Here is a 24,120-nt window from a genome sequence, read left to right as displayed (position 1 = left end):
GAATTTAGAAATAGATTCTGTGAGAAATAGCTGTAAGTCTTTGAGCTTATACTGCTTCCCATTGTTTTGAGTAGAAAAGAATAAGATATCCCAGTCTTTGAGCTGTTATAATTTGTTCTTTATAGCATAAGGGTAGATAGGACTTCACATAATCAAGTCTTTGAGCTTGATATTGTTGTCCCGTCCCGAAGGAAGTGACGGAAGTCTTTGTGCTTTCAAGAAACTTCATTTCCTTTCTCTCATTTCATTTTGAAAGTGGTTACTGTTGTTTATATCAAATCGCTATCAATTTCTGTGAAGAGAAAAGGATATTGTCTTTCTTGAAAGAAGAAGAAAGATTGCTGTCCTATCCTATTTTATTTTCAAAGTTGTAGTTAGATAGGTGTAGCCTTCCCTTAATTAGGAGAGTTTTACTCACACAGTGTGGTTGAAACCACAATTTTGTATATTTCCCCAAGTGTACAAAATTTTCAACCAACAGACTAGAAATTCAAAATGCCCAGAGTGGCATCTGAAAGCAGTCTTCTCAATATCAGATGCCCTCATTCTGATTTGATAGTAACCCGATCTGAGATCTATCTTGCAGAAGTACATGGCACCATGTGGCTCTTCAATAAGTCCATTGCCTGAAGCAAGTGGGAAATGAGAATTAGGCGGAACCATAGGTCCATTCGCCGACTATGGAGGAAATCTCTCACCTTGTTCGCATACTAAACTTTCTTCATAAACTGGAGGAAACTTGAAATCCTCAATGATTAATGCTTGGTCATATCTTGTAGTCGGGACAATTTCATATCCCGTTGTTGGAATGCTTTCTGATGCTTCATTATTTCGCACTTCCTGCAGGAAAATATCAGCAACAACCTTGAATTCGGGACAATGCAATTCGGAATACTGACTAGTGTTGTGTAATCTGCACCAATTTGATAAGGCAGCCTCCGCGAGGAAAACTCTGTCAGCTGGTCGACTTTCCGAAGCGGACGGATTGTCAAGAGGTGACGGCACATTTCCATTGTTGGGTGCAGTATTCCACGTTCTCTTCTAATAGTTCTGATTATTGCCACGATATCCTTGGTTATTCTGACTATTGTTCTAATAATTCTAATTGTTACTTTGGTAACCTTAGTTGTTGCTTTGATTAGCACCTTAATAATTTCTATGCATACTGTAGAACTGATTGTTCTAGTTCCTCAAATCAATAACCTTTGTAGATAATTTCTTTACTTGATCTATTAACTCTTTTATTTCTTCTTTCTCCTCCTGTGTCCTCGTCAATGTCATAGCATTTTGCAGGTACACTGGATGCGTTTGTGGAGCTTGAGAAATGGGTGCTCCAAGATGGAGTACCAATTGATTTGATGGCTGAGCAACTGGATACATCGCCTGTGGAACTTGATTCATTATCAGCGTATGATGCACCAAAGTTTGGCTTAAATTCCGAATTTGATTTGTGGTTGCGGGCGACCCCAAATTGAGCAAAGGACAACTAAGATTCTGACATAATATTTTATTAACTTCTATCACCTTTGGGTATGCTTCGTTCAAATTTGTTGGAGAGGGATGAGTTCGCACAAACATAGCTATAAGTGGATCTAAAGCATGATAATATATCTCTCGAGCATCTGGAATGAGATAAGGAGTTTGCAACCTTGTATAAGCTTTCTGGAATCGGTTGTTGAATGAATTGATAGGTTCATTTTATTATCTTTTACACTCAACAAACTGTCTATGCAACTCTGATGGGGAAATTTGGATTCCAAACTTTCCAATGAACGTCTCCTTCAATTCCTCCCATGAGGTGATGGATCCTGCAGGTAAATGGATGAAACAATGATTCGCTTCTTCTCCCAAGGAATAGGAAAAGAGCCTGCAAGCCACATCTCCATACTCAATTGGTCTATTTCTCAAATGGTCTTCAAACATCTTGATGTGATCTTCCGTCGTCCGGCTTGAGTCACTGGCATTGTACTCAGAACATAAATTCTCCGGATTCTTCGGCATCTCATGAATGTCATCGAAAGCGAGCGGTGACGGGTTGGTAGCCAACCAGGTAGCACCATTTGGAGGTGGTCCTTGATTCTCGGCCGTCTCTTGGTCTTCTTGTTGAAACTGCTGAGCTTCCTCTTGATTTGGATCTGGAGGATCTAGAAAAGTATTGTCTTCTATCAGCACATCCCTTTGATTCAATAATCTATCTCTATCTGCTATATCTGAACTCAGTGAAGCCTCCCGCCTTCCAAGTCTGGATCTGCAAGGAGTCCTCAACTCGCAATGTCTTCGTTCTTCAGGAGTTGACCTTCGAATTCTTTGAAGTCTCCCGGGTGAAAAGGAATTTATGCGATCCAGCGTGATCTATCTAGGATCAATCCGGACTTGTTGTAATCTTTGCGCAAGTAAATCTCTTTTAATCTGCTCCTCAATTTGTTCGTCAATTAGTTCAGCTATCTCTTCTTCTTCATCCAAGACAAAAGAAACTCCAATGTATTGTGGTGCACTTGTTTTCACTTCCCAGGCAAAGTTGTTCAAACTGGATATAATCTTTCTTTCGTCTCCCAGGTTCGGTTGTTTGAACTCAAGTTCGTCCAATTCAAGCTCGTCCGTTCTATCAGGATCAGGTAGCACCATGGTATCTCATACTAACTTGAAATCTTCAACAGGTTCAATTTCTTCCAGGCTGATTGGTAGACTGATTCTCACGATCAACTGCTCCGGGAACAAAGATAATCGGAGGCAAGTTTCCCAACCGCTCTTCTTTGTCTATCACTTTTCTCACTTGTCTGAATTCAGCGTGACTACTTTGGATTCTCTAAGCAAGACTGTTGAATTGTGAAATGATATCTCTTTGTTCACCTTGGATAAGTTCTTCCTCAGGCAACACCATTTTGGAACATAATCTTAGAATGATTGCAAATCAGGCCCTCCTTCTAGCGCCCATTCTTTGTTGAGCGTAGGAGGAGGGACAAAAGTCCTGGATAATTCCTTGCAGATTGATAGGATCAACTGTTCAAACATATATCACGATCAGGCCCTCCTTCTAGCACCAATTCTTTGTTGATGTGTGTTTTAGGCACATAACATTACAGAATAAATTACCAAGATAATTTACCCTCTCTTGAACAAAATCATCTCAAATGCTAAGAATGAGATCAACTAAAATGATTCCAAGGTTTCTACATGTCAGGGCTTGACGAGTGGGTAACTCAATGGTCAATGTGAATTGTTGTGTTCACTTGGGGACTTACACAAATGTTTAGATTATCATGAATGATGCGGAATAGGTGTGCTAACAACTTAAGATTTATCAATGTGGCTCTGGATTTACTTCTTACTAAAAAACGGGCAAAAGGAATAGGGTTTAGGAAATCTATTCTAAGCCTAGGAATGTAGGAAATGATGAATGGATCTAGTGGAATCAATCCAGGCAAGGTCTGACAATCAAGTATTCACACAAGCTTAGTGCAATCATCTAAGGTATACTTAAAGATTTTCAGGCTATCACCATCAAACTTTGACACCATCCAAGTTGATGCTTGTCAAGGGACGCGTAATAGTTGAAGTTAAGCTTACTTAAAATTCCAATTGACCACACAAGCCGCACTTACCAGCAGCAAGAGGCTAGTGGTATGGATTAAGGATTCCACACAAATGAATTCAACAAATCTTCCCCTCAATCTAACATACATGAAAATAAATTCTAATCTAACTTGGAGGAATTGAGAACCATGAATGCAAATACAACACTTGAAGAGCAAAATCACCAACAATTGAACCATGATTATGATTCAAATAGCTACACCATATACCAACAATTCTACAAAAACTCTCTTACAAATGAGAGACAAGGAGGCATATATAGTCTCTTACAAAATGGATGGCCAAGATTGATGCAAGATCAACGGCCGAGATCATGCCAACAAAACCCTAGAATTGCCCTAATTAGGGTTTACAACAAAAATGGTGCCACCAACATATGGCCCAATGAAAAGATACCTAGTCATCAAATAGGGAATCTTCTAGAAGATTCCTCCCTCCATCTCTCTCTCTCCTAACATACTCCAAGAATCTAGCCAATACTGAATCTAACTCCATGGAAATGCTAGGCAAGGCATCCTGTTGTAAATCAATCACGTCCAGTGAATCCGAGCAAGCATCCAAAGTGTTCTCCCATTCTGGCATGAACTTCTGTGAACTATGAACATGAATCAACAAAGAGACCAAGTCGTCTATCTGACTCTTCTTCAAAGAGTACAACTGACAAAAATACATAAATTTCATCTTGTCTCTTAATTTGGCTAAGTGTAAACCACTAATATCACTAACGTCAACACCCAATAATTCCTCAATCGAGGCAAGGATATTCATCTAAATGTCCTGAATTAATCCTTCCATCTCCATACAACTCGATTGGGTGTTCTCATAAGTTGATTTCTTCACGGCTAATGAACAATACCAGCCATGGAAATCGTTTCTGTCTCCACTGTGCACAATGTTCTTGTTGACCAAGGTGGAATTAGGAATCTTCTTCAAAGCCTGGAGGCATGGAATAGTCTTGTCTTGAATAGGCTGGAATTCTTCCCAAACTCCCTCTAAATACTGGATTCTGAATGCGAGCCCTGTTGTCCTATCATATGCATGGACAAACTGAGTAAGGAAATCATCTGCCTGCTTTCTCGTATTCTCAATCCACTTTTCCACCTCCGAGAGTGTACCTCTCACTGCCTCATAGTGTGAATGCATTCCATGGTCAACTGCAATAGGGGAAATAAGGGTGGGATCTTCATGCCTTATCCCTGCATTATACTCTATAAGTCTGATATTCTCTTCTTTGTACTTTTCTTTCTCCGATATCTCTTTGTCTAACCTTGCATCAATTGCCTTGAGGTTTTCACCAACCTCTTGAAATTCTTGCTTTCTGGATGTACGACCAAGGGCAACTGAAGTGATCTGGAAATCCATAGGAGTAGCAATGTCTACTGTCATACCTGCAATAGGAACACCAATCTGCGCAATCCGCATTCCTGTCTCATCCCTAGCTATGTGCGACAAAATCTCCGCTCTCTTGGGCTCTTTCTCCTTAGCACTCCTAGCTAGATAGTCATCAATGTTGTCAATAGGTTGTACCTCTATCATTTGTTTACTTTTCTCCATACTTCTCATCAACCATTCACGAATAGCGGTCATCTCCATACCATCATCAAGACATATTTCTCGATCAAGTCCTCTCAATGTCGAGATAACATCATCATTATCATCAAGATTATCCCTGGTCCAATCATATACTTCATTTCCCAAACTAACTTCCAAAAGGACAGTAGGGGATCCCCGTTGATCATCATTCTCATTCGGAGGTGCAGAAGTTGTTGTGGCATGAAATTCCTGAGTATTCCCTGGTAGTATCACTGTGTTGGAACACTGCTGAGTCTCCTTGTTTTGTTTTGTTACTTCAATCACTTCAATTGATGAGAGACTGAGAGGGGGTGAAGGAATGATAAGTGGAGGAATGATAGTCTTTTGTTTCTTCTTCACCTCCTCAATCTTCTTCCCTCTGGCCTTGACTTCTCTTGGCGTGTTCTTCCTTCTCTTGGGAGCTTGACTCTCTTCGTCTGCATCAATCCTGACATCATTGATAGTCCTCTGATCATCCTCGGAAATAGACTCTTCCGGCTTCATCCTTTCATAGGTGAAGGGAACACCCATATCAACTAACTTATTCATCTGTATATCTACCCATGCACGAGAGAAACTCAAGACCTCTCTCATCACTATATTTAGGTCAATCTCTTCTGACTCTGACCTATTAGGCAATAGGATTGCCTTCTTCATTTCACTCTCATACTGTGGATGCGTATGATCTCTATCATCTAACACCTGATCAGGAATGAGGAAAAGTCCACACTTCCTCATAAAATCCACTGATGATCTGGACCACATTCTTCTCTTCACTGCTTGCTCGTCCATCAGGTTGGCCCAATAATCTTCTATGTCAACTTTGTGAATGAATTTCTCTCCTCTGATCCTTCCTACTTTCTTGTCTGGATCGAATCTTTCTCTTTTCTTGTATATAGCAAATCTATAGAATGCAAGCTCCTCACTCGCAGTGCTGGTGGCTATGGCGGACTGGCAAACCTCTAATGTCTTCCCAACTGAAATAGGGAATGTCATGCCTATCCTGTGCTTCTCTCTCTAAATGACATCGAACTCTAAAAGTTGTCTCACCACTTCCAACAAGATCATTCTGTCAGTCGGATACCTAGGAAGTTTGTAGGGTTCAGATTGAAACCTATGAATCCTAAGGTACGTGAAACTGGGAAACTAAATATACCATGATCCATATTTCTCTATTAACTCTGTTGCCTCCTTGGACAATCTTTTGTGGATTCTGCCTTGCAGCATCCGTGAGATGTACATAGTGAATGCATCATTCACTCTTGTAGTCTTCAATTCTATACATGCTCAGCTGTGGGTAGCACTCATGACTCCTAAATTGTCCTTGCCCATTCCTGACTTCACCTTTGCATATTAATCCTCTATATGAAACAAACCGTGCAAGCAGGTATACCAGGTAAGAAGTCATGGCGAATGACTTGGACCGCTCTACATTTCTCAGCTGAAAGTCCAGATTGTCACTTATAATCTTAGACCAATTTACTAATGTTCCTATAAGACAATCCTGAATGAAGTAGAACATCCATCCATCAAATATTGCTCCATGCGGCATCCCCATCACTCTGTTCAGTAGGAATATTAAATCGCTATACTCCTCTTTGAAGTCTACGCACATGAGTGTCTTGGGAGCCTTGGAATGATGAGACCTAGGCTCAATCATCCACTCTTTGTTTATCAAATTCTTGCATACACCCATCTTCTTCGTGTATCTTTCTTCATATCCATCTTTAGTCACATCCTTCATATCTGTTCCGCGTGGAATCCCGAACACCTCTGCAATAGCATCCTCAGCAAGGTAGGCAATGACAACGCCCTTAGGAGTCTTGATCATTCTCGTGAGCGGATCATAACATCGTGCACACTCCAGGATAAGCTCACTGCACTGTATGGACTGTGGAAATCCAACGGCATGAAAAATACCACTCTTCATTATGTTCGCATATGCTAGGGAAGGAACTTGATCTCCGACTCCGAACATCCACCGTTGCATCTGGTCGAAGTCTAAGAAATGCATGTTTGTATCTGTGATCTCTTTCCATCTAGATGAAATCTTAAGCTCTGGATAAAATCCAGTCTCCAGCATCTTCAGTAGTTCTTTCATTTCCTTATATCCAGACTTCGACATCGCACCTGTACGAAGCTTGAAGTTAGACTTAGGAAAATAAATAATGCTCTTAATAGAATTACTGACTTTCTAAAGATTTTAGCTAATTAGAGCATGGAGTCAGGAAAATAATCCATACACTTGGTAAATTTTGACAATTAGATTCAAAGTGTGACAACACTAGGGCATGGAAACCCTCTATAAAATTCATTAATACCTCCTTATGCTTAGAAAATATGCAATTTAAAATGTAGAGGAGTATACTGGATTAATGATGACTAAGGAAAGGTGTGAAAGGTTGTGTTTTCACACAAAGTATGTCTGAAGACACCTTCCGCAGTCAACAATGGACATCAACAATTCTAAAGACAACCTAAAAATCAGACTTTTAAAACATGTAATCTTCAAAAATGTGCATAAACTCGATAAAAATCAGTTTTAATGATGAAAACAATCATATTCAGGAATGTAAGTGTGGCTGGTAAAAAATAAATTTTTGAGGACAAGTCTGAAAATCGATTACTTCAGACTTACCAACACCTTGCAAAGTAGTTAAAAGTCCTTGAAAATGATGGAAAATAGCTAAGGAATCAGCTCCAAGCAAAATCGCCAAAGTGGTTAGGTGACTGGAAATGAAAATTTCTGAGGACAACTGCCTAACAATGGAGTTTTCAGACCTACAACAGCGATAAGATGGTCTAAAAATGCACAGAAAACTCCACACAACACCTCCAAATGCAAATCGCCTAAGTTGGAATTGGCTGGGCAATAAAAATTGAAGTCTTTAAATTAATGGGCAGCCATTAATGGAGGTCAAATCTAAAGACAAACCTCAGATCTGAAACAAAACAGCAAGCTGGGAATGATGGCAGCCACCAAATATGCATAAAAATCACCAAAATGTGGCACCAAACCACTCCCAAACCAAAATCGAAATTTCCCCAGCTATGGCGCCAAAGTCAAAATTCTGAAAATGTCATTAATGGCAGCCTTGATCTGCAGCAGGGATGGAAGCAAGGAGGCAAAAACCTGGAAAATCGCCCAAGTTCCGGAATAGACACCCCAGACACAAAAAATCGCCTTCCTTAACAAAATCGCACTTCACCAAAAATCGCCATTTTTGCAAAAATCGTGGCATTCAATCAACAATGGCAGCAAGGAGATATGGCGCCCAGCGGGAAAAATGGAATGGCAATGGCATCCAACAAAGTTTTCAACAAATCACTTCACTTCAATCACTTGCCAACTATGGAGAAAAATCACCTTCTATGGAGACACCTAGCAGATTTAATAATAAAATAATGCTAAAGACTCCTCCCTTATACTTGCTTTTACCTCTCACTTTCACCATGCAAGCAATGTGGGATAAAACACTTGCTTAAATACTTGTTTGGTAAAAAACTAACTTGCTTCTAGAAGGTTTAAAATATTAAATGATTATTGCAAGTTATTAAATTTTGCTTTTAAAATTTTAAATAATCCTTAATCATTATTTAAAAGCAATTAAATGGGGCTTATTAAAATATTGCAATTTGAGTCCAAATTAAGCATTCAGGGGAAAATCGACTTGGGTTGGGATTGAAAAATCCCTTTAAAAATCATTGAAGTGTCAAAAATTTTCCCATAAGGAAAAATCGACCTTAGGTTGGATAAAAATCCATGCTCAAATTTCATCAAAAATGCACATAAAACACTCCAGGGGAAAATCGATGGCAATCTGGACTAAAAATCCACATTCCAAACTCACTTTACTTGCAAAAAACACTCCCTGGTGGAAAATCAACCTCTGTCTGGATGAAAATCCTAACTTAAAACTCATCAAAATGCTCTCAGTGGAAAATCGACTTTGGTCTGGATTGAGAGATTACACAAAAATTCGCACTAACTCGTCACAAAACATCTTGGTGGAAAATCGACCCAAGCAGGGAATCATCCTCAACATTGTCCGCACTATAGTCCGCACTCCAGTCTGCACTCCTGGTGGAAAATCGATGGCAGTCTGAAAAAATCCTAACACTTAGCCAAATTTTAGCACTTCAGGGGAAAATCGATCCAAGTATGGATAAACAGTGATGGAAAATAATAGCCAGTACGGATTTCAGGGGAAACCCATGTTTAGTGTGGATTTGAGTGGGGGAAAAGGGTGGGTAGTCTGGAATATGAGGGGAAAAGCACCTCTAGCATGGAATTTGACCGTCTAACCCTTGGAATATGGATTTCCCTTAGGAATTTGACATTTTAACCACTCAAAATCGCTTAGAAACTTCAAAATTAGACTGGAGCGAGAAAACAACTCCAAAAGGTCTGGGAATACCCCGGCACTTTAAAATCACTGATACGCATGTTTAAAAACACGTTAACGCTCAAAAGGTCCACACTTAGACAAAATTCGGGATCATTAAAATATCAAAGTTTGCAACTTGATACTATAACTTCAAAACCCTAGACAGCACTAGGCATGATCAAAACTTCGAGACTCGGGCACAGGAAACACAAAATTGCCCACTAAGCAGCCAAAACCCTAACCTAACAACGCGGAAAGTAGGAAAAGAGGGGGTCCCCGTTAGCAATGGGGCGATGTGTGAAAAGGTCACAACAGGTAGCTTCTCTTCTCTTCAAGTGAGTTAGATGGCATGACCATACACTCAGGAGATCTTCTAAGAGGTGGATTTCCAAGGACCTTGCTCTTGTTTGTGATTAGAGCTTGAATATTAGTAGAGTACTTGCCCTTGTCTCCTAGTGGATTTGATGGCATTATCACAAACTCTTCTGCCCACTCCACTTGGTTATGACGGATCAGCCTCTCCATCCTCTTCAGGAATACAATTCGTCGGCCTCCATTAGACATCCCTCTCAAAACCACCTTCTTTCCTTCAGACATGAACTTTAACTCCATGGTTTGCAAGTTAAGAGTGATCTCACCAAGAGATCACAGCCACTAAATGCCAAGTACCACATCATCAGTCCCTTCAATATTGACAACATAGAAGTCATCCTTGACCTCATAGTTACCAAGCTTCATTGACATGTTTGACACCATCTGTTTGCAACAAATGGTTGATCCATCAGCCACTATGACTTTGAAGTCTTCAACATCATCAGTGATAAGACCTCTCTTGGCAACAATTCTAGCATCAATGAAGTTGTGATTTGCTCCGGTATCAATTAAAGCAACAAGTCGATGCTCCCCCAATGCTCCTCGAACTTTGAATGATTCATTCTTGTGGAAGCTAGAGAGTTGGGCAACCATACCCCTATCTTCATGATCACTTTCAGGCCCTTCTAGAGCCTCCTCATACTCACTTCCCTCCGAATCAAGCTATTGTTCTGAATTTTCAGAATTTGATCCATCAACTGAATATGCTTCCACTTGACAAGCATTACCCTTCCCATGGCATCTATGACCCGGAACCCAAGGTTCTTTGCAAGAATAACACAGGTTCTTTCTTTGGAGCTCTTGATGGAGCTCATCATCCATCCGGGAGAGGAACTTCTTAGGCTGATTAGAAAATTTATTCTTGTCTTTACGGAATGAGAAAGGCTTTGACTGAAATTTAGACTTAGGGGCAGCCAACTCCATGCTCCTAGCCTTCTTGATTGCATCAGCCAAGGTGGGTGGGGCTTTCACCCAACCTTTCAATGGTTCTTCAAGTCCCTCAGTAAATAGGACCACTAACCTCTTCTCAAAGATACTACTAACCATAACTGAAAGACTTTGAAACTCAGTTATAACAAAGAGCCCTGCAGTTTGAGTTGTGCAAGCTCTCTAAACTTCACCTTCAGATCCTTGGTATCAAATCTTTCAATCAATTTGTTGGTGAATTCAGCATAGGTATTGATCAAGTTATGGCCAAGGGTGACCAACCCATGGTACCACCATTCATGAGAAGCTCCATCTAAGTGCAAGGTGGCGAACTTGATGGCCTCTTTTTCGAGCATAGGCCACAAGGACAAGTAATTGCCCAACTTCTGCACCCACGCTCTAGCTATGCTCTTACTGCTTCCATCAAAGTGTGCTAGAGTAACCTTCCCAAGAGCTTGATGATAGTCTCTTGGAGTGGAGTGTCAATTGTCATACCTACCTTCCCTCCTCTTCTTCTGATTCATGTATTGATCAAGAGAATACATTTTGAATCTCTTGGGGAAAAGCTGCATACTCCACGAAACTTGCCTAGATCTCCTCAGTTGCAGGGGTTTCAACTTCAGGAGGTGGCATTTCTCTTGGAAGGGAAACTGGTTGCAATGGCCTCGTCACCGATCCAGCAGGCATTCCACTGCTATTGCTGCCATTGTTGCCGCCATTTCCATTACCACCGGAGTTGTTGGAAGTGTTGGCATTATTACCACTCATGTTCTGATTCTGATCTTGGGTTTGCCCTCCTTCGGCACTCTGTCTAAAAGTGGCTATCATCTAGGACATCATGTCCATCATAGTGTCAAACTTCTTTTCCATTTTCTCCACAACCACTGCTGCCTCATTCTGACCAAACAACCTTTCTCCCATTGAATCTGCTGAATCAATCTCTTTCTCTTTATTTCTCAAGACCTTTGAAAAGGTCTCTTCCACTAGCACTGACGGTATATGATATTGCCTTCTATGTTCCGGGTTGTAGTATGTGATATCTCTGTCACTCATGGAACCCCTCTGTCACACAGGCTGGCAGGATGTGTGGCTCTAATACCACTGTAATATTCCCCTTAATATTTTTTATTTTTTCAACGTGAGATTACCAAGCAAACACAATAACCCGTTAAGGTTAGAGAAATAATCCAAAACCACTGAAAGGAAACCCTTCCGCCTTTTATTCACCGAGAGCCAAATCTAGGAGGGTGAGAGCATACGGTGTTCCGAGGATTGTTAGCACTATAAACCGAACTGAAATTACAATGCACGGGCGGCAAACCAGCCCCTTCTGCTTATCCAGCAGGATAGAAACTCAACTAACAACAAGAAATTCAAACACAATCACTCTACTGCATATTTTAGCGAGAGGATAATACATAGAAACTATCACTCTACCGCATATTTCAGCGGGAGGACAATATCACTCAACCACTTACTCAGTGTGAGGACAAAAGTTACAAACTGAAATTACAATCACTAAGGCGGCCAAGCCAACCTCTTCCACTTATGCAGTGGGGATTACCATGAGCACTTCAAGTTCACATATAGAGGTTAGTACTACTAACCAATGATACAAGGATGATTACAATGAAGTACTACAAGATTACCATAATCAACTACAGCTGATTTCAAGCCACTAACACAAAATAACAAGTCTGATATAAAATAACAGCAATTCCAAGACTGGACCAGCAACACTATAAATGTTCACTACTCACTCCAATCCACTCTAAAACACACCAAAACTGAAGCAAATGAAATTAACAACTAAGGCGATCAACCTCAAACCTCAAACCAGCACAATGGAAGCTTCAACAATGATGCACGCAACTCGAGGCACCTCCCAAATGGTACAGCCTGCCGTAGACTTCGATTTGCAACCAAAAATCACTAACACCACATCTCAATCTGCAATTTGGTGAAGTGTATCGCCCAGGGAGAATGGTGAGATAGAGCCAATACCCAAAATGCAATGCTCAACAAGCAGGGAGATATGAATGAAATGATGCTTCAGCCACCACGTCCAGCAACACCAACAAAGCACAGCAACAAACAACTCTTCAAATCCACACCAAACGCAATCCACCGGAACACCAAGCAATCCACAAAATCGAACCATGGCTAGGAGTGATGTCTCACACTCGAAACTGCAAAGGAAAATCTAAGAGGTTTTCACCCTCGAAGAACTCTGAAGTCATTCCGACAGCATAACATTATAATTTCTTTGGATGATAAAATGAAGAGGCAAGCACTTGTATATATAGATTTCCAAGTCTGGAATTCAAATTCAATTGCCTCCAAATTCACCTCTCCAATTTGCATTTCATTTACAAAGTGGACCCAAGTATGGTGTCCCCCTTTAAGTCAAAATCACGCCTAGCAAAGAGGACCACGATTTTTGGCATAAAATATACTTTGTCAAATAAAATAAAGTCTCCTCATTCATTTTGGCGTCCCCCTTCATCACAAATAATTCACCTAGCAAGCTTAGGAAAAATCATATTATGCACAATTCCCAATATCATTAATCAGTAATAAAATAATTAAATATTAAACCTTAGGATAAGGAAATAATATTTAATTAAATAACTTATAACTCCAATACTAACTATCCACAAAATCTAGGATGAAGCTGAGCAATGAAGACCACTCAACTGCGCAGGATCGGGACCCCGTCCAAGACTGCTAAAAATAGAAATGCACGATATTGCCACTTACTAAAAATAGTAAGTCATGAAATACTGCTCCAAAAAGTATGATCTTCGCACCCAAAGAAAGAGCTTGGAAAGCTCAGTAAAATTGCACCATCCAGACAGCTGAACCCTAACTTACTAAAAATTGTAAGTTCACACTTCATCGTAAAAACTATTGCATGTTATGCCTTCATGGAAAACCCAGAAGGAAACCATAAGCAGAACTGACGAATTCCCTCCTGACAAACCCTAAAAAGCTCGAGCAGAAGTTCACAAAAGTTGGAAACCCTAATTCTCCTTTCCAAATAGCCTACGGGTCTTCGAAATAAGCCAATGGACCACTTAATTAACATCACTGAGAAGGGGACATTACACAACAATCTTCGAGGGAGTCCCAGTTGACACCTACTTGTATAGAACATGCCCCAAACACAATTTAAAGAAACATTGGTTATTTATTTGCACCTATTACAATCTTTATTGTTTCTTCTCATCTCTCCTCATTTGCAACCTTTATGCTTAATGCTTCTCCTTCAAATAAATTGGTTTATGTCATGTCCCCTCCACGATCGTTATATATATATCCTAAATAAGCCAATGATTCTTAATTTATATAATAATTACCAACGAATGAATATTTGAAATAAAATTTAATAATAAATGATAATAATATCCCCACTTTGAAATAGAATTTAATAATAAATGATAATAATATCCCCACTTGAAATAGAATTTAATAATAAATGATAATAATAAAATTAAAATATAAAATGATATAATTAAATATGATTAATTAAAAATTAATTAAGTTAATGAAAAGTCAAAAGACATGAAAGGAAAAGTTGTGACTCCCTCAACAATGATATATAAAAGGGAGAAGAAAACCTCATTTGAGAGGGGGGGGATAATTTGGAAATGGGAAGTGCAGATCTGATTTAAATAATAAGTGCAGATCTGATTATGAAAGGTTGGGTCCCTTTCAAATGGTAGAAATAATAAAGAGTTGCACTCTTTCAAAGGGTGGTAATGGTGAAAGGGTATGTCTCTTGCCAAAGCATACATGATGAAGAGGTGTGACCTCTCCCTCAAATTGAGAGATATAAAGGGAAGGAATCAAAAGCATCTAGTGACATCACCATTGATAAGATCAGATCAGAATTGTTATCAAGTTACAGGAAGTAACATTTGTGTTCTTTGTGGTATGCCTCCCAATCTGCAGGCGACATCTACAGTGCAAACTCCAACCGCAGGCTACAATCTGCGTACAGGTAACAGGGGTTAAGAAGTCTTAAGGTATATATGTGTGTGGACGTGTGTGCCACACACACATATATATTAATGCATTTTTATAAATACATATATCTCTAATGATTACTTATATGAATGAAGCAATAAAGATAGGTATCTATGTAGAATATGTATGTATATTTAGGATCATTAGAAAGATTAAAGAATATGTAAATGAAGACGTAAATTATGGAATGGAAAACAGTAATGAATTATAAAATGTAATATTAATGTGATTATATGATGGAGGCTATAGGGAAGAAATTCCCTTAGCCTAATGGAGGGATTATGAAAGAAATTCCCTTAGCCTAATGGAGGGATTATGATAATCCCTGGTAGGCAGTATATATTGAATATCTATATGCATATATATGGCTTGGTTGACTAAGTTCATCCAAGAAGAGACGGATCTGGCCGGTCCCCTCTGATGGACTTGGATGATGAGATGCATCATCCAAGGCAAGGAATTGACATATGGTCTTCCTTGGATGGCTTGGGTGTAAGAAATTACACCCAAGACAGGAATCGAATTAACCTTTGATTTCCTAGATGGCTTGGGAATAAGAAGTTACAACCAAGACAGGAATCGAATTAACCTTCGATTTCCTAGATGGCTTGGGTGTAAGAAATTACATCCAAAACAGAAATCGAATTCACCTTCGATTTCCTGGATGGCTTGGAACCAAGATGGGTTCCAAGAAGGCGAGCTTCACAGCCGCCTAAGGACATATCTCTGTATGGCATTCGCATCCTTTTTATTAGATAAGAATTGTGATTAGTGTTAATTAAGCCTTTTAAAGTTAAATTGCAAGTTAGATTAGTTATATATACATATATTTGTTGTATTCTAACAATCTGTTTTGCAGAACAGTGATCTCTAACTAGTAGGGACATTACAGTTTACCATACCTTATCCTCAAGATTCTTGCTCTAATCTAAAAAAATTGAGAAAGAATTGTGTGGCACACACTCACATCTGTCTATGCTGCATTTATTAATATATAAAGAAGTTATGATGGTGGTTGTAACTTGCATTGTGTACGTTATTTTATTAGACATAACATAAATGAGTTATTATATCATCATCATACAAAATAAATGACTATCGTCATATTAGTCTAAAGTTAATAATACTAATCTAATATATACAACCATAGACCTACATGTTTACATTCTAGTCTACATGATGGTAATAAATATTTAAATGCTAAATACCATTTTGCAGAGAGCAAAGGCCATCATCATAACTACAACTAAGCTATATTTAAATCAATTATTCATTCTCTATTTTATGTCACCATAACTATGTGCAACTGCCCGACACACATACAATCCAATAAAGAAATAAATGAGTTATAAATAATAAAATCAGGCATGATTTTAGAAAAGCATACCGATGCTCAAGTTTGAAAATTGTGCAAGCTTGACAATCAACTTATCCACCTACAACCACAGACATCTAGACATCAAAATTATTTGAGATCTCAAATTAAAATTCAGATGTACTTTGAAGTAATGATACCCACAAATAATTACTTTTACTAGAAATGCACATGGGAAGAGAGTTTCAAATTACTACAAGAGTCGTTGATTTTTCCATAAACACTGCAATGTGCTAAATACCACCCCAAATATCAAAAATACTACAAGCTTGAAAAAAAGTAAACTAAACTTTTGGAGCCTTGAATCAAGACAGCAGTACTGAACATCATATCATAATGCAACCTTTATGTGCATAATGACTTGCAATAAATTAATATGCCATAACATCAGGCCCTGACTTCCAAAGGACAAGAAATCCTCCTCATGAAACCTTTATTTCCCATGTCCATGTACCTTCCAGCTGGGGGTCATACTCAACCACAAAGAACAATCAATATCGATGCATTCAAGATCTTTGTGATAAATCAAATTTTGTACCTACTTTGAAGTGCAAATACTCACAAATATAGACCTTTGCTAAACATGTTTACTGCTTGTGTTCATAGGTAAATAAATATAACTACAAGAAGACAATTGAAATCTCTGACAAATTCCTCCCATAGGCTGGAGGGACATAAACAGTTTCAGCGAGAGCAGGAATTTCTAAAAGAAGTTGTCAAATATGAAAGAGTTTTTGTAAATCAGTCATTATGGGTTTATTTGTAAAGCGGGAATCCTCAAGAAATCTGTCTTTATGATGTTACAAGTTATCTAATGTACGGCAGATAGTTAGTCACTGTATAGTGCAGTATAGGATCAGTATAGTAATTTCTGTCATGGTTTAGCAGTGTGTTACAGTCTGTACCTATAGTTTTTTGAGTTGGTATTTGAGGAACAGATTAAACCATACGGGCTAACCTGAATTTATGATTATGTAATACAGTTTTATAATCTATATTTAATACAGATCTCTGACAAATACTAAGATAAGAGATATAATATCCCAATTATTTAATACACTAAAATTATTAGCATGCACATTGTTGGAGCCTTGTGTGAAGACAACAATGTCAAACAAGAAATCAAAATGCAATCTTTTTGTGTAATTATGTGCCAATAATAATGCTAAGCCTGAAAATTTGCAACTGTGTAAATAAATCTGTCAATTTCAAATAACAAGATAGCATGCATGACCACCTCACTTGCACCTGCACGCACGCTCATGCACAAGTAAACACACAAAATTTAGGTAGGTAGAAAGATTGATTGAGAGGGTTTACAAAATTTATAACACCTAATTAAAGACATAATATAGTTCTCACTAATGGTTTTAGGTATGTCAAAAAGTAACGTTTTCTATCAAAAATTAATGATAACTAAATACATAAATATAATATAGCAATTTATAAGCAATTACTCTAGCTTTTTATCTTCAATTTCTTGACTTTAACATATTACATATTACATTGTATAAGGTTCAAAATCTGTTTTACTCATCAGAGACTAATATAAAACAATTATAGCATTGTATGTGTGCTGCTACTGGATTTGATTGTGTCAGTGTTTTTTGCATCAATAAAACACTCACACAATCAAATCCAGAAGCAGCACACGCAGTCTCATGGATTGTGGAAATCTACTCGCGTTAAATTATAGCATTGTTTGTGCTAACCACACCAAATGTATGCAAGCTCCTATTGAACCAGTTGGAGATGTCAATATTGTTTCTTTTAGCATCCACTTATTACAGATATCAGAGCAAAGTATAATGTTTTAGACAAAGATCCCAGAATTGACGCCACACCACAAAATTGCAAAAAATTAAAAATTAATGAAAAATGTTAAGCCCAGATTCATAAGACTGTGTAGAGACAATTCTGCATTTAGAGAGCATCCTGCTGTTTTAAAACATTTTGACATCCACATTCCACATATATCGGGGCAAAGAATGAAATTTCACACAAGAAATTAAGAAATGCTGGTGTATAATAAAAAAAAATATGTTGGTGGTTGAAGAGCAATTTGAAAGGAACCTGTGTAATGTTTCAAAATGGTGCTTCCCACTACTTCCTCTGTAAACCCTAAAACAGAGGATTTTGAAGATGCTTCTTGGGATTCTCCTTCACAGATCTTGACAAGTGGTGCAGATAGTGTTTTTCCTGTTGTATCTGATCCTGGTGGAGTCAGTGCATCAAATACTAGCGTCCTACGTCCATCCCTTCCAAGGGTTCCTGCATTGGTGGCTTCTATTACAACAAGTAAATAAGGCACCAATGGTAGTGAGGGATTGTTTGGGACTCGTTGCACCTCAAGGTGCCCACCATGCAAACTCTAGAGCTCTATTGGCTCATGCAGAGAGTTCCAAATCACCAAATAAAGGGCAAAAGTTGGCATTAGAATCTTTGATGAGAACGCTGGATATTGTCCCCATTTGGGTCTTTATCTAATGATATCACTACGGCAAGATGTCCTCAAGGAGGAGGAGAAATATACCAAGTTGGGTTTGATTTGTAATTTAATTTGATTTGGCCTGGTCTAGCTTATTATCACACATAGTTATGTTGAAAAAAGGGACCTCTAGCATCAAGGATTCAATTGAAATCTATCTTAGTGCCTAAGGATTTTTTGTTCTACTAAGTTAAACGTATGAAGATAGATCTTTTAGTTTCCTTGGTTTTGGGAGATATGGCAAAGCCTCAGTTCCCAGCATTTAAACTAATGACAGAAACCTTTTCCATTATGCCGATTTTGGTGAGGCTTCCTTAACTACCTCAGTTATGTGTGGATTCTTGCTTTCATAAGATAAGTAAAGCCATGGACAGATTTTTGGCAGTTGACCCAGAAATGGATGGGTTGATTCATTCTACTTCTATGAGGATCCCAGCTGAGAATTGAGATGAATATCTCGAAAGAATTGTTCAATGAGGTCTTGCTCAAGCTAAAGGATCGTGTTTGCCAACAAATTCTGGATTATGAAAATATCACATTGAATGTTGAAGGTGTTTCCCAGTTGGCCATGTAGCTACAAATTGCAAAGCAAGCAGAGCAACTTGGTGGAAAGGTGCATGCTTATCGCATTTAGCTATGAACAGACTAAAGCCTGAATCTTCTAATGATACAGATAGCTCCCGACTTGTGGATTCTCCAAAACCAACAATAGTAAGCAGTCCTTTGAAAAAACCTGCAATACAATCACAGTTGGGGTTGCTTCACCTCCCTTCCCTCCACATTATGCTACCCCTGTTCATTCTTCAGAAGTGGCAGCTGTGCAAGCAACTGTGGAGGGTGTTCAGGTGGAAAATGTAAATGTTGGTGACTTCTTGACCAAGGTCTTTGGGTAAGCAGAAGTCCTCAGTTTCTCCAGCTGAAGGATCCAGATCTGCTATCAGTTCGCTCCTCATTCCTTCCCCTTTTAGAGTTGCTAATGCTTGTTGGCCATCAGATTTGACTCAAGAATAGGTATGGGGAATTGGTGCTAATATTCTAAACTATGTATTAATTAATATCAATCAATTACCATCTGCATCTCCAGTTTCATTGGAATACAAGAGGATGACACTACAGGAAGGACAGAAGTACATAATCAGAATGTAGCACCTAAAAAACAAACTTGAGGACATATGGTTCTTCAGTCTCACAGTAAAAAAAAGAGTTAGGCTGATTTCAGGCTTGGTTTCATTCTTTTAGTAATACTGGATTGGCCTGATCTTGCAACCATTTTTATTTTTCATTCATTTGTTACACCCCTGCGTTGGTTGTTATAACAGGCTATCAGTTCTCTTTATAGGATGTATTTCATGATTTCCTTCTGGGTTGTGGCCCTTTAACAGACCTCCCAATTTAATCAAAAAGACAAAACATAAGAAAGAAAGAAATTATTAGTGGAACATTTGGTTAAAGCCACATAATATAATTGCAAAATGATATACATAAAAAGCTTAGGTCCAATTTTGTGTACACGTGTACACTCATTTATACCATTTACAGAGCATTCCCCCATTTTAAATCTATGTCAGACCACTCTCAAGATTGTTGATGAATAGCTTCGGTCGAACCCTCAATAAACCGACTTTGCTATCAAATGTGTGAAGGGCCTTTGGCCTTACACATTTATTATCCAACTTTTATATATTTCCGAGTTTCGTATTTAATGAAACGGTTTGCTTAAATAATTGTTATATGTTAAGCCACCTTTAAAAGACGTGTTCTTTATCATAACCGATGTCTAAATATGAATCAATAGACGTGATGTTTTGCGAAGAGGCCAACGATTGGAAAGTCACATTGCTTGGATGCACACCCAGTTCGGATATAAAGTTCGGATCATTTCTCATGTTCAAGAAAATACGGTGAAGAAGACAATCACGTCAGATCACAGCAGTTTCAATATATTCAATAGCAGATCAAATTGACTTCTATAACAGACTGATTCATTCCTCCAGCAGAGATCGACTTACTGCAGATCATATATCCTCCATTGCAGACCGGTGGTTATCTGTGTAATAGTTACTGCAGTTCATAATTCTACAGCAGATTGTATTGCTTATTGCAGTCTAGGGTGAACCCATTTTTAAACATATTGCTTCAAAGTGTGAAGCAATCCATTGTAAAGACAGTTGTCATATTATTGAAAGGAATTTATATACTTTGTTGCTGGGTTTTTCTACCTTTAAGAGGAAGGTTTTCCCAGGATAATAACTGTGCACTTGTGTGTATTATAATTTATCTAATCTGATTACTCTAATTTAACAAAGATGCTAATCCATCACAGCATGCATGATTGTAGAGTAAAATACAGGATGAACAAAGAATGCATCAATCAATAAATGTGTGGAAATATTTCCATATAATCATTCAAACGGGGAGTTGCCTACAAATTCAGTCAATGTCAATGTAACTGACTCTGAATTTGACACAAATTCAGCCTCCTTGTGAAATACTAACAAATTGAGACACTGCAAATATGGCACCATAGTCTTCAATCAATTCTTTCAAATCAAATATTTAATAAGTAATTGTGCTTTTCAAATAACAATAACACATCTAATTGTGGCAGATTTCAAGAAAAAAATTGTAAAAGGATCCCCAAGAAATGAAAAAAGTGAAAATACTTGGTTTTTACGCCTTTCTCCTTCAAAGCTGAATGGCTTCATGATAATGCTCACAGCCAATCCACCATTTGATTTAATTGCTCCTAGAAGTTTAGTCGCTGCTTTATCATCTGAATTAAATCCTGTTCCAGCCACCTGGAAGCCAGTGTAACATAATAACAATTACAAAGAAAACCATCCCAACATTTTGGAGTTTTTCAGTTATAGTGACAATCAACTCTCTTATAAAAATATCATTTTTTCAAGAAAAGAAATGACATAATTTTTTGACGTCAACTAAAACCCAATAAAAGGTTAAGGAGATAGCCAGTTTAGTACAAATCTTGCAAGTATAAAGAATCAAGACAAGCAAATCTACTATAGAACAAAATACAAATAAATTCTCGATGCCAAATAATGAAACTTCTGCCACATGGTTCATTATAAAGTTCTTTTAAAACCACATCACTTCATATGGAAGAAATTTTGGTACAATGGTCCTCTTTGCATCATAGATCTAATCTCTAATAATAAACATGTTACGAGTACCAGATTCTGAAATGCAATAACAGCATATAAATATGGCAAACATTATGTGCTTACAATGATTTCACATACCATTTATATCAATGATTTTGTTGATAATGCTATCCTATGTCACAAGGTTTGAATTCGAATTCAAGTTCGGCAACCATAAAATTCAGACGAATGTGGAAAAAAGAGATCGGATTAAATTCACCTTACATGATTTTCTTTATTTTTACTTTTTGTGATCAGTAATAGATACAAAAATTATTAATAGTAAGTTTAAAAAGATACAAAATCAAAGAGTAACCAGTCTGTCATCCACCTTATACAATAGCCAACCATTTCACCCTAGAATCCCTAAATACAACTGCCATTACAAGATCTTTACAATATTCACAGTTCCACCTTTGACATGACCCTATGGACCACATACAGAAATCGACTACTGCAAAGTATGCCTAATAACAATTACTATGAGGGCAAAAAAAAAATGCCGATTTGTACCCACTCTCTGTTATCAGCCGAAAAGCCAACTCTGGATGTGCCATTGCCAATAAAACAGTCATCCCATACAACCACTCCTCTCCAACACATTGTCGCATCACCCAACCGACATCCTCCTTATTCCCCAATTCCAGCCCCCACGGCATGACCATGCACACTACGTCCACATTGGTTCTGTATCAATGTGTCACACTCATAAATTCATCCCCGAGGAGGACGTCCATAATCTGCATAATAATGGGCTCTTCATGTTTGAATACACTTCGCAGCCTCTTTTCTGACACCTGGCCCATGAAGGCCAGCTGTTGTTTGAGGGCAATCGGCAAGAAATTTGCCTCCATCCTCTGCACGCAGTCACTACTCGTCTCTTTCCTCTCTCACAGCTCACTCAACACCTTTCTGTGCACTGAAAAAAACTCCACCTCGGCCAGAAATAACGGCTCCTAGCTATGTGCGGTTATTAAACATAACTTGCCATAATTGCCATCAACTTTTGGCAGCATATGATCTCCATCACACGTCAGACCTCCCACCTCAACATCCCTTAAAAATCAAACCTCATACCTTGGAAATCTTCCCAAATCTCCTCCGCTTGTCCCTCATTAATTGGCACTGCCACCTTGGACAGCTTGTCCACTACGGTATTCCCACCTATCATGCCCTATCATAGTATGGGTAACTTGAAAATTTTGGAAAGTTGCCAAGTAATTTTTAATTAATTTATTAATTTTCCAAGCTACCGATTCACCTTTGATAATGGCGTTTACGACTATCTAAGAGTCACCTTCCAAATGTTAATTTGTTTGTCATTTTGACTGCCACCAAAGATGGTTGGGCCTCTGCTTTATTGTTTCTAACCTTTGCCAGCTTCTTGGCTCCAATTGCCAAAATATTAGCAGTCCAATCCCTCACCACAAACCCTGCCTCAGATGGACCCGGACTACCCTCCGCTGCCCCATCAAAATTTACCTTTGATCCATCCCTCCTCAAGTCTCCTTCCACACGACTTCCTTCAGCCCCTTACCTTCCCAATTAACCCAGACAAGCCCATTAACAGGCCATAATTTTCTTTATTTTTAAATATAAGTAATATATCCAATAAATTATCAAAATAGTTTAACATGCTAAATAGATTTGATTTAATAACATATAATATAATTTAATTATATTTTATTTAATAAAATATAACATTTTAAAACTTATATTATTAATTTAATTATATTTGATTTAATCTAAAATAACAGTTTTTTAATATAACTAATTAAATATAACATTTTTAAATTTTTAATACATCAGCATTTTAATATAATTTGACTTCTAGTTTATAAATTTTATAAAATATATTAATAAATAAAACTATAACGTATAAACAATGCACAAGCCTAATAAATAAAAAATATAAAGTATAAATTAAAACTATTAAAGATATACTATAAAGTTATAAATTGTTTGAATGTTTTAAAATATCCTAAAAAAAACCAAATAAAACATAACATGGAGGCAAAAATATTAGCATAAAAAACGTAAGGCAGCAAGGAAACGTGTAGGCTTGCCTAGACACAGCAGTGGCAGTAGGAGGAGTATTGGTTTGATCTGGAGCAGAATTGCCAACCACAACAGCCACAGGCCTCTGTCAATCTGTCAGCCTCAGTTTACCACAAAGTCACATTGCAAGGAGATGGCAGAAATAAGCATTCTCAG

At 38.0% G+C, this 24,120-nt stretch overlaps 1 protein-coding gene across 5 annotated transcripts in view; it reads right to left on the bottom strand.

Annotated features, from left to right (window-relative positions):
- LOC131051352 (protein ACCUMULATION AND REPLICATION OF CHLOROPLASTS 3, chloroplastic) overlaps positions 1-24,120 on the bottom strand; it is a 190,711-nt gene that overhangs the window by 140,098 nt on the left and 26,493 nt on the right. For all 5 annotated transcript variants that reach the window (XM_057985827.2, XM_057985829.2, XM_057985830.2 and 2 more), the window contains 2 exons: positions 21,409-21,543; positions 16,270-16,318 (listed from right to left, as the gene is read on the bottom strand). In XM_057985827.2, coding sequence (XP_057841810.2) covers positions 16,270-16,318; positions 21,409-21,543 — 184 coding nt within the window. The remainder of the gene's footprint in view (positions 1-16,269; positions 16,319-21,408; positions 21,544-24,120) is intronic.

Source organism: Cryptomeria japonica, chromosome 11, assembly GCF_030272615.1.
Source record: "Cryptomeria japonica chromosome 11, Sugi_1.0, whole genome shotgun sequence".
Classification (NCBI taxonomy): domain Eukaryota; kingdom Viridiplantae; phylum Streptophyta; class Pinopsida; order Cupressales; family Cupressaceae; genus Cryptomeria; species Cryptomeria japonica.
The sequence above is the reverse complement of the archived record's forward strand: the minus strand, read 5'-3'. Positions and strand labels throughout refer to the sequence as shown.